The sequence below is a fragment of the Cetorhinus maximus genome, chromosome 11, assembly GCF_964194155.1.
Source record: "Cetorhinus maximus chromosome 11, sCetMax3.hap1.1, whole genome shotgun sequence".
Taxonomy (NCBI): domain Eukaryota; kingdom Metazoa; phylum Chordata; class Chondrichthyes; order Lamniformes; family Cetorhinidae; genus Cetorhinus; species Cetorhinus maximus.
Genome location: NC_135889.1, coordinates 75,447,722 through 75,462,096, shown reverse-complemented (window position 1 = coordinate 75,462,096; position 14,375 = coordinate 75,447,722). Strand labels below are relative to the sequence as shown.

General features: G+C 41.5%; 1 protein-coding gene across 1 annotated transcript in view; it reads left to right on the top strand.

Moving 5' to 3' along the window:
- The window catches only part of ly75 (lymphocyte antigen 75), a 158,037-nt gene that overhangs the window by 88,540 nt on the left and 55,122 nt on the right, over positions 1-14,375 (top strand). Inside the window, exons 16-20 of the mRNA XM_078552240.1 lie at positions 1,505-1,619; positions 2,248-2,283; positions 7,296-7,471; positions 9,128-9,192; positions 13,445-13,539. Coding sequence (XP_078408366.1) covers positions 1,505-1,619; positions 2,248-2,283; positions 7,296-7,471; positions 9,128-9,192; positions 13,445-13,539 — 487 coding nt within the window. The remainder of the gene's footprint in view (positions 1-1,504; positions 1,620-2,247; positions 2,284-7,295; positions 7,472-9,127; positions 9,193-13,444; positions 13,540-14,375) is intronic.

Genomic DNA, 14,375 nt, shown 5'->3' with positions numbered 1-14,375 from the left:
AGGTTTGAACCCATTTAAACACATCCAGAGAGCTGTGGGCACCAATGCTCTGCTGCAGCTCATTGGTTGTAAGAGGTCCAAAAATTGGGTGGTTCCTACACTGACCCAGTCATTAGGTTAGAACATGGAGACTACATGGAGAAAACCAGTTTCCAGAAAGATAGTACAAGTCAGCAGCAAATCACAGTATTTTTCTGGATAAAGCTTGTGCTATTTTTGTGGAGCAGCCATGCTCTTACAGTTGTACTTTAGAATTGCAGTCTGAGCTTTACAACTAGTGCAAGACTCAATTTATATTTCTAAATGGATTTTAATTTGAAACTGATGATATGCTGTTAATATTTTTACAAGCCTGATTGAAAATTACATTAGATGGAATTTAATGCCCAGGACGAGCTGCATGATTGGGAGGGAGAGTGAAGGATGGAGATCCCGTCACCTTCCCACCTCTTTGAGATTAAGTTTGGGGCAGGAAGGCTTGCAGGCAGCCTTTCCGTCCAGAGGCCAATTGAAAACTTTAAGTGGCCATTCAAGGGCCACTGAAAGGCCTTATCCACAGCTGCTAGTTTTCAACCAGTGGCGGGCAGGGAACTTGCAATCCAGGGAGGCACCTGCAAATTGATTTTGTCTGCAGACCTCTTTGGGGTTCCTCGTTCTCAAGCACTCTGCCCAGTCGAGGGATCGGGCACATTCACAGTGAGAAGTGAGGGATCCCACCGGAAGCCGTTCACGCTCCTTCAGACCTCCATCCCGCTCACCTCTATCTTGGAATCCATCCGTGATCCTCTGCATAGGCCCCAGTGCAATACTGGCACCGCTCCCGGTGGTGCTGCCGACACCGCAGACCTGCTGGCCTTTGGCTGTAGCTCTCAGCAGGATTTGCACCATACTGGAGCCTTTACAGTGGGATGCCAGACACTGTCCAGGAAGTGTCTGGTTGCCTCAGAATTGTGTTGCATCTTGCTTGGAAAGGAGATGCTGGGCTTCCACCAGTTTTCCAACCGGTGCGGTGAATCCATGTCACCGACACTAAATTCCGCCTATCAGGTGAGCCTTGGTTATGGCAGTGTCTTCACCCTTGCCTCACCCCACACCAGCATTTTCACCTGCCAGCTGCTTAATTTTCAGGTAAGAAACTGATGGGAATCAGTTGAAAATGTGTATATGTTTGAAAGTATTAGTTAAAATGCTCATAATAACAGAATTGGTCAGAGATTTTGTAAATTAAAAATCAACAGCGTTTGTTTTCAAGGGCTATTGGGAGAAAAAGCTGAAGTTAAGCAACAGTAATAAATTTAACCCCTTATTCCAATAGGAGTACAAGCATATGGACCTGTGAATGTGCACCCAACAGAGTGGGCAGTAAAGTGTTCCGATTTTATAGCTCCTTTGCAGCTGAAATTTTCAGCTATTAACAACATAGGTTGGAAGCATCAAATTTGTAATGTAATTCTTTTAGATTATGTTGAACAGTGCTTTACAGTTTTGTTTTGTTCTTCCACAGACCCAGACACCTTTGTGGCATCATTTTATGTTTGACATCAGAAGGAAATTTGAATATCACCTAATGCCCTTCCACTGTGATATTAAACTTGAGTGGGCGTGTCAAATACCTAAAGGTAAATTATCGTTTGTCCAAATTAACTGCAATTGTCCGTGACAGGTTAGTCAACTTTGTTGCCACAATGATCATTGCACCCCTCATTCAACTACATATTTAACGCCCGGCCTTTACATTGCAAAATTCATTACATTATCAGAGAAAATGATGCCAGGAAATGGGTTAATCTTGCTGAGCTTCATTTATTTGAATTGACTTGTAGTAGAAAGTTAATATGGAGCAAGTTTAGGATTTATTGTTCAATGATCCTTTTCAATTTTTGCTTTATTTGTTTTATGTATTTTTACAAGTCAAAGAGCCAAGTTGGGGAGAGTGCAAGTTCATTTTGTGACACTAATAAAACAAACTAATGTTAGAAATGGCACAGGGAAAATTTCCACAGGTTCCCCATTTCTTGCTGTAACTTCAGGGAAGATTGGTAGAATCCATGTAGAAACAGCTTAACTGGCCTCTATAGCCGTTTACACTGTTTCTCCAGGAATGTTGTCAAGGTTATGACAGGAGAGTGGGAGAGGTTGCATGGAAATTTCAGGTGACAATTCATTAGAGATACGTTTTTTAAAGTTTATTTTAATAAGTTTCATCATTTGCCTATTAGTAATTATTTTACACTTTTGATTTGGCAGGAGCTAAATTGAGGACACCTGCCTGGTACGTTCCTGGTAAGTCATTGCAAAGACTAGCCTCAGCCTGAATTGTACTGAGATTCGAGTACCAAAATTTCAAAAAAGAGCTGCATAGTATTTTGTTTCCCACATTACTTATCTGTCTTATTCTGAGTACAGTAAGCCTAGAATATTTAACTACAGTCACCTGAGTTCCTGAGCACATATCAGCACTGGTCAGTGTTCAGGAAACACAGGCACCACACAATGTCAAGAACTCAACAATTTCAGTCAATGCAGGAGTCGTGTCTGCTTCAGATGACACCAATGCAGCATTATCCAAGAAGACTTCTATGTTCTCCAGTGCTGAAACTTTAACAGGAACCATTGGCAATGATGGGAAAGGGAGAACCCCAGGAAAGCTGAGATAAGGCATGAGAGGAATTTGTGGACAAGGACAACGATTCTCAATTTGGTCCTTCCACGAACAGTAAGCCAAAATAAGTCAGTGAGGATATGAGGGGGAGGGGGGTGGGTGATTGAGACTGAGTATCAGGCAGGGTGAAGGCAGAGAGTTTTGGAAGAGATGAAGTTTTTAATAAGTATATAGTTGAGCTTGGAAAGCCAGTGAGGATTTTGGAGAAACCCAGTCTAGAGATAATAAAAGAATGGCTAAGGCTGAGTGGAGACGTGCAGTATTGCAGTGGTATAAGTACGCTGTTTAGTGATGCTAACATACAGACCAAGGGCAGGATTTTCCTGTCAGCAAACAGGGGATGGGGCCCGCTCGCTGACGCGTAAAATGACGTGCGGTGATGTCAGGGGGAACACCCGACGTCACCGCGCCCCATTTAAATTTTCCGGTAGGAGGGGCACAGCAAAATCAGCTGCACGCCCGCCGACCCGTCAATGGCCAATTGAGGCCATTGACAGCATAACTAAACTAATTAATGGACCTGCCCATCCAACCTTAAGGTTGGTGGGGAGGCCAGGAGCCCCAGCGGGAATTAGAAAAAGCATGAAACCTCATCCACAGGTGGGATGAAGTTTCATGTACGTTTTTAAAAATTTTATTAAAGTTTTTGTAAAAATTATGGACATATCCCAACTCATGTGACAGTGTCACATGAGAGCACATGTCAGGAATTTTTTCTTCTGTTTTTAATAATTGTCAAAGAACAGCCAATCTCCCTGAGGCACCACTTAGCCTCAGGGGAGATGAGTGTGCTCTCGATTTTGGGAATCCCCCCGCCCCCATAGGGGGCGCTGATTGGAAGCGCGCCTGTGTGCGTCTGCCCTTCAACTTCACCCCCCGGCGGGGGAAAATCTTGCCCCAAGAGTATTTGTTTAGGTGCAAATGATAATCCAGGTGTAAATTGTGGTAGTTTCCTGCATTGAAACTATCACTTGGGTTTCTGCTCAAATTCGTTTACATTTTATTGAACATAAAGCCATTCACAAATCATCACAATGAGTCAGCATTTTAGAATTTTTTAAAAATAATTTTACATTAAATACTATTTCTGAGTAACCTTGGTGCAGTTTCATTAATATAACTGAAAATAGCTTTGTCACAAAAAATAAATTTAATCAGTGTTTAGTCCACCACCTGCAAGTAACCTCATTTTTAAAAATAGAAAGTTACATTAAAAAAAAATACAGCACCATTTACTTGTTTCATCTTTGTATGGTAGTCAGTTTGAGGAAATGTCATATTTAAAAGATTTTAGAGTTACCTATTAGCGCACTTGTCTTTTTTTTTTAAAAAGCTTAATTTTAAGAGTCACCTCCAAAGGCTCTCAAACAGGTGTAATTTGTGGAAGTTCTTCATGGTCCTTTATTTGATTTTTAGGGTGTGGAAAGTTTTAACAAATAGCGCATAAGATCATGAAAACTCAACTTGTGCTTGAAATTCCAAACCTTTTATGCCAGTTTGGCTGATTTCAGCTGAACATCACAAGGAAAATCTAGACAACATAGCAGGAACTCTAGGCCACAAGTTTTGAAGTTCATCTTGACACACCCATCACAGTGTACTGAGTAAGCAAACAGCAACCGAGGTGCTCCTCCCAGTGGCCATAAAAGTTGCATTTATTTTACTGCTTGCTAAGGTGGCTGTGTGCATGAAATGTAACATGGAGCCCGGATGTAGAGTGGGGAAATTTACAGCGTAGGTGACGAGCAGAATCTCACTAGTTACTGCTGAAGGAAAGGATGAGATACTGAGCCATTTCAAATCTCCCAAGTTGAGTGCCTGTAAACAAGGGCAATTCGGGATGGGCAATAAATGCTTGCCTAGCCAGCGATGCCCACATCCCATGAATGAATAAAGAAAGGTGCAAACCATTCATCACAACAAAATTAAGCAATTAATTTAAAGTTCTAATTTTGTTGTGATGAATGGTGTGCACCTTTCTTAATTCATTCATGGGATGTGGGGATCGCTGGCTAGGCAAGCATTTATTGCCCATCCCGAATTGCCCTTGTTCAGAGGGCATTTAAGAGTCAACCACATTGCTGTGGGTCTGGAGTCACATGTAGGCCAGACCAGGTAAGGACAGCAGATTTCCTTCCCTAAAGGACATGAGTGAACCAGATGGGTTTTTACAACAATCAACAATGGTTTCATGGTCATATTAGACTTTTAATTCCTGTTCGGTTTTGTGGCCATCTGATCAATTTTTTAAAATTATGAAGGAATGAATTTGCTACTGCATATTTGTTTAGTGTACTTTGTTATTGCACTTAATACTGCTTTTTTTTGAGATTTTCACTGTGCAACTGCTCCACCTTTCCATTTGGATTTCACTCTTTACAAAGAGATCCAGAGGAAGCAAACATGAGAGAATGTTTCATGTACATTCAGCAATATACTTTTTTCCAACCCTCCTTTAACTGGAAAGGAGAGTCTTTTTACTTACTTGACAGCTATAGATTTCTCAGTAAATTAATGAGCCCGTTTCACCTTTTTCCAATTTTGGAAAAATTTTGACCTTCTGATATTGGGGATAAATCAAGCACAAGAAAAATAAAGTCTGGCTGAAGTGTCAATGTTATTTTACCAAATATACTGCTATGGATTATTTTAGTATATGGTGTATTATTAAACTTAGCCGCAATTTAAATTTAGGACCATGTAGCCTGGAGATGGCTGTTGATGTTAGCAAATGAGTACTTGACACATTTTTATGATGTTCCTCGGTCTTCTTGGGATAACTTCATTTAAACAGTGGTGTAAATGGGTTAAAGCTTCAGTTAACATAGCCGAGAGAGGAATATTGTATGAACGTGTAAAGCATTCATCCGCTAATGTTTCCAGCAGCCATTTCTAGAATAATATTTATGAAGGTTTCATTAACTTGTAAAGCAGATTTGAGGAAGAAACAGACCACGCCACTTGAAGTACCTTGTGACCGATGTGCTGTTTTAAATGCAGAAATTTACTTTCAATTAGGGATATGTCATGATCAAGCGCAAAGCAAAGTGGAACTCAAAGAAATTTTTAGTTATTTTGCTCCAAAGCTTCAGAAATTCTGCGTTAACAAAATTAAGTTCTTCACCCAACCCCATCTGTCTGCCTGAAATGGAATCTCTACATGAAATATCTTTGCCCTTCAAAAAATCTCTGATTTGATTAAGTTGGAGTCAAATGTTACTTGGAGCTTCGACCTAGAAATAGCATTTGTAGCTGGAGTCCTGAAAGGAAGTGCTTAGACAACATCTTATGCTTACAATGACACTCAATGTGCATTCAATAAAAAGTATTAGGTGAAACACAATTTCAGTGGGACTGCAGAACAGAAGTTGTAGATTAGCTGCCAATTATACGCACACCTCATTCTCCTTGCCATTTACTTCGGGGTGGAGGGGAACATCGGGTGAAGTGTACAATGGGCAGCTGATCCCCTACTAGCAACCCCACTGAGGTTGAATTTGAGCCTCTACGCTAATGGGATAAAATTCAACAGATGCATTCCCTGTTTGGGTTGGTGGGGGAGGAAGATGGGGAAGCTTTCTGAAGAGAAGGGAAAAAATTATAGGACACATTTACAGGCAAATATTTAAAATTCATAACACATACCTCTAAGTTACTTGCCTTAATTTTCCTCTTCCATATTCCCTTTGGAACTATGTTGGGCAGGCTTCATGCTCACCCAGGACTCCTGACACTGATCCCAGGGAATTTTCCTAGAGCAGTTGTTTTCTTTTATTTCATGGACTGCCAATGGGAGTTCCAGTAGTGCTGTGGAGCTTGATGAAGGGGAGGAATATCACTGCTACAAGCCTCGGACACCTGAAAAAGTATACAAAAATTTTCAAATTTTACATTTGTCATGCAAGCCATTTAAAAGGTCATCCCCCATACACCCCCATCTCCTTGGCAACATTGGAATGTAATGAAATTTCTGACATCCAGCATCGTTAACATATTAATGAAGAAAAATACATTGGATGATTTATTTTCTTCATTGACATGCCATTTTCAGCATCAGCTAAATGCTCCAAAAGAACCACCCAGAAGTCAGGTGTGAATGGTGAGAAACAGAACAATCCTCTGGCTGATGTCTTTTCCCTCACCAAATATCACTCAAAAGTATGTGGCCAGGTCAAACAAGATCTAGCTCGCTATCTGTCTTATCATTTAATTGTGATATATCAAGTTTTGTACAGCTAAATGAACCATGGCATAAACTGGTAGAATGTTGGTATGTTCTTGTACATATTCCGCCTCTCCCCCCACTCTGTTTATTGGGCTTGAAGCCAAAATACAGTGAAACCACACACCTAAAGATGGGGAGGAGACAAAAATCAGTGAGGTATTCTCAACTCGCTTCCATGTACATCCTAAAAGGCAGTAGGGAATGCCATTGGCAAAGCGCTGAGACCAAATTTTCAACAGATAGATCAAAGCCACCAGAAAAGTACTATTAGTTGAAAAGTGCTCTCACATTAAATAATGTTGTCTATTTTTCCCTCTCTCAAAACTGTAAACATTCATAACACTGTGCACAAACTGACATTGTTTCATTCTCTTAACTATCAGCATTTTCCTGTGTACACTTCTTTAGATGGAGAGAGTATTCATGGGCCCACAGCTGTTATTGATGGTAATGAGTATTGGTTTGTGAACAACACTCTGTTAACCTACCAAGAAGCTGACCTATATTGTGCAAGGAACGAGAGCAAATTGGCTACTATAACATCCAGACCTGCAATAAAAATGATTAAAACTTATCTACAAAGGGTGAGTTTTCTTTATTGGTTTTTTACATAGATTTCTTTTGTCTGTATATTTGCAGCATTAATGATTGACTGAAGTATTTTTTCAATTTATGCTCTGAGATAACATCAAGCATATCCAGGAGATAATTTAGTGACTTTGGGTGTGCCCCACCATCAGAACAGTGTTTCCTTTAAAATTTGGTTCTTGTGCACAACCAGTTTATTTTTTACAATGCACAGCACCTTTAGAATTTTTGTGCCATCACGCATACGTGATACCTAACACCAACAAAGCCTGCACATTACCTTTCAGGCTGCTGCAGGGCTGCAGGTGCATGTAGCTTAGAGGGAATATTGGGTTACCAAGTAACGAGTGTTTTTGTTTATTCATTCATGGGATGTGGGCTTCGCTGACTGGATCAACATTTATTGCCCACCCCTAATTGCCCTTGAGAAAGTGGTGGTGAGCTGCCATCTTGAACTGCTGCAGTCCATGTGGTGTAGGCACACCCACAGTATTGTTAGGAAAGGAGTTCCAGGATTTTGACTCAGTGACAGTGAAGTAACGGTGATTTAGTTCCAAGTCAGGATGGTGAGTGACTTGGAGGGGAACTTCCAGGTGATGGTGTTCCCATCTATCTGCTGCCCTTGTCCTTCTAGATGGCAGTGGTCTTGGGAAGAGTGGTTCGTGGGTAGTGTGGAAAATCATATCCAGTATGCACTCCCAGCAGATGAGATGACCCACTATGAGCACAAAATCAGAAATTTATAACTCCATTGTACAGCTTCTCAAAGATGGGGCTGTGCTACACAATCTTTTCCTTATTGGGAAAACTCAGTTCACACTTGCTGCTGTGAGCCTTGCAACCAAGAACAACAACTATTATCCAGACTCTCAGATCATACAGGAGAAAGTCTTTCCCCTCCACTTGATGCATTTGGAATACAATGTGTTATGGAAGACCTCCATACAGGAGCTTTCAAGTTCTATTAAAATATTGGCGTAAAATAATTTTTGTTGTATTCACGGACCTTGCAGATGCGCAACACTGAGTCTTGGGGATGACGTAAATTTTATATCCACATTTCTTGTACCTCACATCGATACTAACAGTCCTTTGTATTCTGATTCAGAATCTACCTACCAATGACGCAGCATTTTAAGAACGGCCTTTTTTTTTTAAACCTCCAGGAAAAAGCAGTTCAAATAGTTCAAACCGATAAGTGCAAAAAGGATTGCGTTTTTCAGATCTTGGGGGCTGCATCTTGAACACCACTGATATAATAGTTGAAGTTCAAAAAATATGTAGTCTAACTGCATCAACTGACAGGCCTGATAAAACCACCATCTGCTGACATTTGCATACAGATTGCCCTTGAGGTTACCAGGTTATAAGGAATAACACAGAGTAGTTAACATTCTGGGCCAAATTAAAGGAGGGAAACTTTTCTATAACTATAAAAGTATTCCAGCAACCTAGTCGGAGACAGCAATGATGATGACTAAAGATAGACCAGATCATCCAATCTCCTGGAATAGGAAGGAAGGCCAAAGTGTGAGAAGCTCTGTTTGATGGGAGAGGACTAAAATTGGAAGATACTGAAGTTATAGTTCACAAATTTAAGCCTAACTTGTAACTGCATTAAAAAGATATAATTTGACTTTTCTTCCCCACAGCACTTCCCTTTATTGCCAAAGTGGTGGGTAAAGAAAATCAATTACAATATGATGAGCAGTCCATTGTGAGTATAAAATATAATGGCATAGAAAATATATATTTCAAACTTTCTACTTATAATAATTTTATGTTCAATTTCTTAGTTTATTTCACAATATAATATAAATTCAACGATATATGCCTTTGTAGTCTTTTCCTAGTATGCCTTTGTAGTGCAGTCTTTTCCTCGTGTTTAGTGAAAACTTATTTTTATGTAAATTATTAGATTATTTTTGTGGATGTTCAATCCAAATTCAATGCAAGTTATATTTATTTTGTCTTGGCATTAATTGCAGTAATGTTATATTCTACTACCAGCAATTTAATTATGGAAATCCATTATTTATTGTACTAACTAATAGCTTAGTTAGGTATTTTACTACAGAGGAGACCACAAAATTCCAAGGTATAATCCTCAATCTATTGTGACCTAACTGAAAATAATTAGGATTAGGATGAGGAAAATTGGCCAGGTATCCACTGCTGATCATTATCCAATAACTCATTGTTGGAAGTAAATATATGGATGTAATATGGGGACTTTTTTTAATTTGCTCACGGGATGCGGGCGAACTGGCAAGGCCAACATTTATTGTCCATCCCTAATTGCCCTTGAAAAGGTGGTGGTGAGCTGCTGCCTTGAACTGCTGTAGTCCATGTAGTGTCGGTACACCCACAATGTTGTTAGGAAGAACTTAGTCTCTTCAAACAGGAAGAATGATCACTTTGGTAAGATGCTAAACCATGACTGATGTCTACAAAGTATATCTTACCGAGGATTGTCCCAGAGAGCAGAACTAATCCCTAGCTAATTTTCTCTACTGTTAACTCTTTAATTCCATCTCCTTTCCATTCCCATTTCTGCAAAGAATTTGTTGACCTTTGGCGCCAAGATAGAGATCATCAATTAAACTGGCTTTGCAACTTCACCCCCTTTCCCTGTCCATTAAGCTAACCTCTGTCCCATTTACCTCTATATCCTCCCTGAACTCATCCCATCCATAAAACCCACTTCCCATTCTGGCCCTTGTACTACTTGATGTGGTAAATTGTTCCTTGTTCCTTGGTCTCAGGTATTGTTCCCATTCCTTTCAAAATTGTCATTGCTAAGCCCCTCCTCAAAAACAAATGTACCCAATTTCTCTTTCCTTTCACAGCTCAACTCTAGCCTACCTTACCAAAATTTTGAACAGATCTGTGACCAACTTTCTGGCAATGTCCTGTTCAAATCTCTCCAATTGGGTTTCCACCCTGCCTGTAGTGCTGAAATTCCCCTAACCAGTTATGAAATAAAATATTTGAAACCTCATGATGCATTATCTCTTCCTACCCTCCTCAACCTTTCACCAGTCTTTGACATGGCTGACCACGCCATCTTTATCCAACACCTCTTTCCTTGTGCACCCGTCCCCCTCCAGCTTAGTAAGACTCCCTTTGCATGGTCCCATTCTGACCTGTTTGATTGTAGCTAGAGTATTTCTATCATTGGCTCCTCTTCCTACCCCCACGCTGTCATCTTGGGAGATGTTTTCCTGCCCAACCTCCCCGTCTGTTTCTCATCTATATGCTACTCCCAGTGACGTTGTCCACAGATTTCTTGTCAGCTCCCAATGTAAATTGACGACACCTAGTTTTCCTTCTCCTGACTCCTGCACTGCACCTGTGCTAACACCACTCCTTCACTGATATCCAGTCTTGGTGAGCTACAGTTCACTTTAGCTGAACATTCAGAGGACCAAAGCCATAACCCTCACCACAAATTCTGTATACTTGTTGTAGATTCCATCCTCTTCCCTAGCCACTGTCTCACATGAACCAGAATGTTTTAACTTCTATGTCTCATTCCACCTCAGATTGAGCTTCCAACCCTATATCCTCGCATTTTCAAAGACAGGCAACTTTCATCAGTAACATAACATAACACACCTCAGCCACAGTCTCAGCCTATCTGGTATTGAAACTCTACTATCCTTTAGTCACCTCTCAGATGTAATTCATCCAGTGCTCTCCAAGACTAGCTTCTTATTCTCGATTCTCCAGAAACTTTAGCCCATCCAAACTGGCAGTGTGAGCACCATGCGACCCATGCAATTACTGGAACTCAGAGCCAGTAGGGTACCCCAGAGAGATCAGGTGATAGTTTGCCCATAAAATATAGGGATCCAAACTGAACCTATACACGGGGTCCTCAGAAAGCAAACGTTGCCCCTGAATCCAAACTCTGCTGCCTGTATCTAGTTCCACAAGTCCTTCCCTCACTAACTTATATTGCCTCCTAGACCTCCAGTTTCTCTCATCTAAAGTTCTCATCATGGTTAAACTCCCATATCTGGATAACATCCAGTAGCAATACAGCTACACTCAACCTCTCCATTCCTCCAGCTCTTGGGAAAAGGGAGGGAAGGATGCCCGTCATTGGCAGCTGTGCCATTGATCGCATAGGTCCAATGCTCAGGAATTTGCTTCCTAAATCCCCCTGTCTCTCAGTCTCCTGTAAGACCCTCCTCAAAATTCACTTCTACCAAGATTTTGGCATTCCTTTTAATATCTCCTTGTCTAACTGACCACTTTTTTTTCTTTTAATGCTATTGAATAGACTAGGAACGTTATTATACGTCAAAAACATTGCATAAATCAAGATTTCTTTTGTTATTCTTGAATGATATAAGAGTGTTGCTGAGGACACCAGCATCTGTTGTCCTCTTTAATTGCCCTTTAGAAAATGGTAGTGAACTGCTGCAGTCCATGTGTAGGTACACCCACAGTGCTGTAAGGGAGGGAGTTCCAGGAGCAACAATGAAGGAATGGCAATATAGTTTCAAGTCAGGAAGGCTTGGAGGGAAACTTGCAAGTGGTGGTTTCTCAAGCATTTTCTGCCCTTTTCCTTTGAGGTGGTAGAGATGACCAGTTTGGAAGGTGCTGTCAAAGGAGGCTTGGCAAGCTGCTGCAGTGTAGTTTGTAGATGGCACACATTGCTGCCACGGTGTGTCAGTGGTGGAGGGTGTCAATGTTTAAGGTGGCGGATGGGGTGCTGATCAAGTGGGACTGCTTTGTCTTGAATGGTGTTGAGCTTCTTGAGTGTTATTGGAGCCACACTCACCCTCCTGACTTGTGCCTTTTAGATGTTAGACAAGCTTTGGGGTGTCAGTAGGTAAGTTATTCACCAGAGAATTCCCAGCCCCTGATCTGTTCTTGGAGCCACAGTATTAAAAGGCTAATCCAGTTCAATTTCTGGTCAATGGTAACCCCCAGGATATTGATAAATGGGGATTCAGGGATGGTAATGCCATTGAATATTAAGGGGAGATGGTTAAATCTCACTTGTTGGAGATGGCCATTGCCTGGCACTTGTGTGGCATTAATTTTACTTCCCATTTATTAGCTCAAGCCTGAATGTTGTCCTGGTCTTGCTGCATGTGGACACTGACTGCTTCAGCGACTGGAATTTAATGTGGGTGATGGGGTTCTCACCTGCTAGTTGGAGAACCAGTGGGAGCTCCATGTTGCTTTTTGCTGGGAGGCCTGACGCTATTCCGAGGTAATCTGGCACTTAACTAGGCAGCATAGAGCCTCCTGCCAGATTAAGCCCCCCTATTGAGTGGAAATCCCACCCCTGAGAACTGCCAGCAAGTCGGAGGTTGGAGCATTAGGGGGCCACCATTGGTATTACAGTGGGGCCTACCATGAGGATCACAGATGGATTCCAGATAGAGGTGAGTTTAGGTGGGATGAGGGGCAAAGGGAGGGAGCCACAGGTGAGGCGGGGAGGGGTGGTCGGAAGCAAGGACAACGAAGTGTCTTCCTGCTAGGGCCCTCTTCCCAATGCCAGGACCTTCAGTCATGCACAAGAGTCCATAAACTAGGCCTCCCCCACCAAACAGGGTTTGCTGCGCAGTCTCTCCAGGTAGCACTTGAATACCAATGCTGATGGGAACAGGTCCTTAAATAGACTTGATTAGGAAAGGTCGGAGGTGGGAATCCCCGCTCTGCACCCAATCACACACCCGCTTTGTCTCCGAACCCACTATTGGCGAAGGGGCGTTGAATTCCACTCAGTACTCATGGAATCGCAAATAATACTGAACACTGTGTAATCATCAGTGAACATCCCCACTTCTGTCTTTATGATGGTAGGAAGGTCATTGATGAAACAGCTGAAGATAGCTGGGCCCAGGACACCAACCTCAGGAGAGAAGAGGGAAAATTTAACTTCTGTTTAATAAAGCAATTAAACATTTGATTGCACTATGACCTATGTTTATATTTTTCCTTTTTAGTTTCCGTTCCACTTACTTTTACCATCGATTTCACTCCTTCCATAACCGAAATAGGGATTGTTGGTTTATAACTCCTCACCATGTAAGGTGGAGTGGTAAGTAACTTGTGTATTATAGGTTTATTTTGTATTTGAATTGCAGATTCATTGATCTCATAGCCATAAAATTAATGAGACACTGACAGCATGGATACAAATTTGGCTGAGAGACAGGGAAATAGATAGCAGTGAGTGGTTGATTTTCAGACTGGAGAGAGGAATACATTGTGTTCCCTGGGAATCAGTATTTAGACCACTGCTGTTTTTGATATATTAATGTCTTGGACTTGGGTATACAGGGCATAATTTCAAAGTTTGCTGATGATATGAAACTTGGGAATGTAATGAGCAATGAGAAGTATAATAACAGACTTCAGGAGGACATAGGCAGACCAGTAAAACGGACAGACAGGTGGCAGATGAAGTTTGGAAATGGAAACCATAGTCATTTACTGCACAGAAGGAGGCCATTCAGCCCATTGAGTCCATACCTGCTCCGTATGGAGCTCTGCAGTCAGTCCCAATCCCCCACTCGATCCCTTTAGCCCTGCAAGTTAATTTCCTTCAAATACCCATCCAATTTCCCTTTGAAATCATTGATTGCTTCACTGGGTTCTAGCTCATTACCATTCTTCCACACATTCCCCCTGCATCTCTTATATCTCTGTCCCTTAGTTCTTGTACCGTCAGGAAGAGTTTTTCCTTGTTACCTTATCTAGGCCTGTCATAATTTTGTACACGTCTATCAAATTTCCCCTTAAACTCCTCTGTTCCAAGGAGAACAACCTCAGCCTTTCCAAACTAACCTTGTAACTAAAATCCCCCATCCATGGAACCATTCTCCTCTGCACTCTCTCAAGGACCTTCACATCTTTCCTAAAGTGTGATCACCA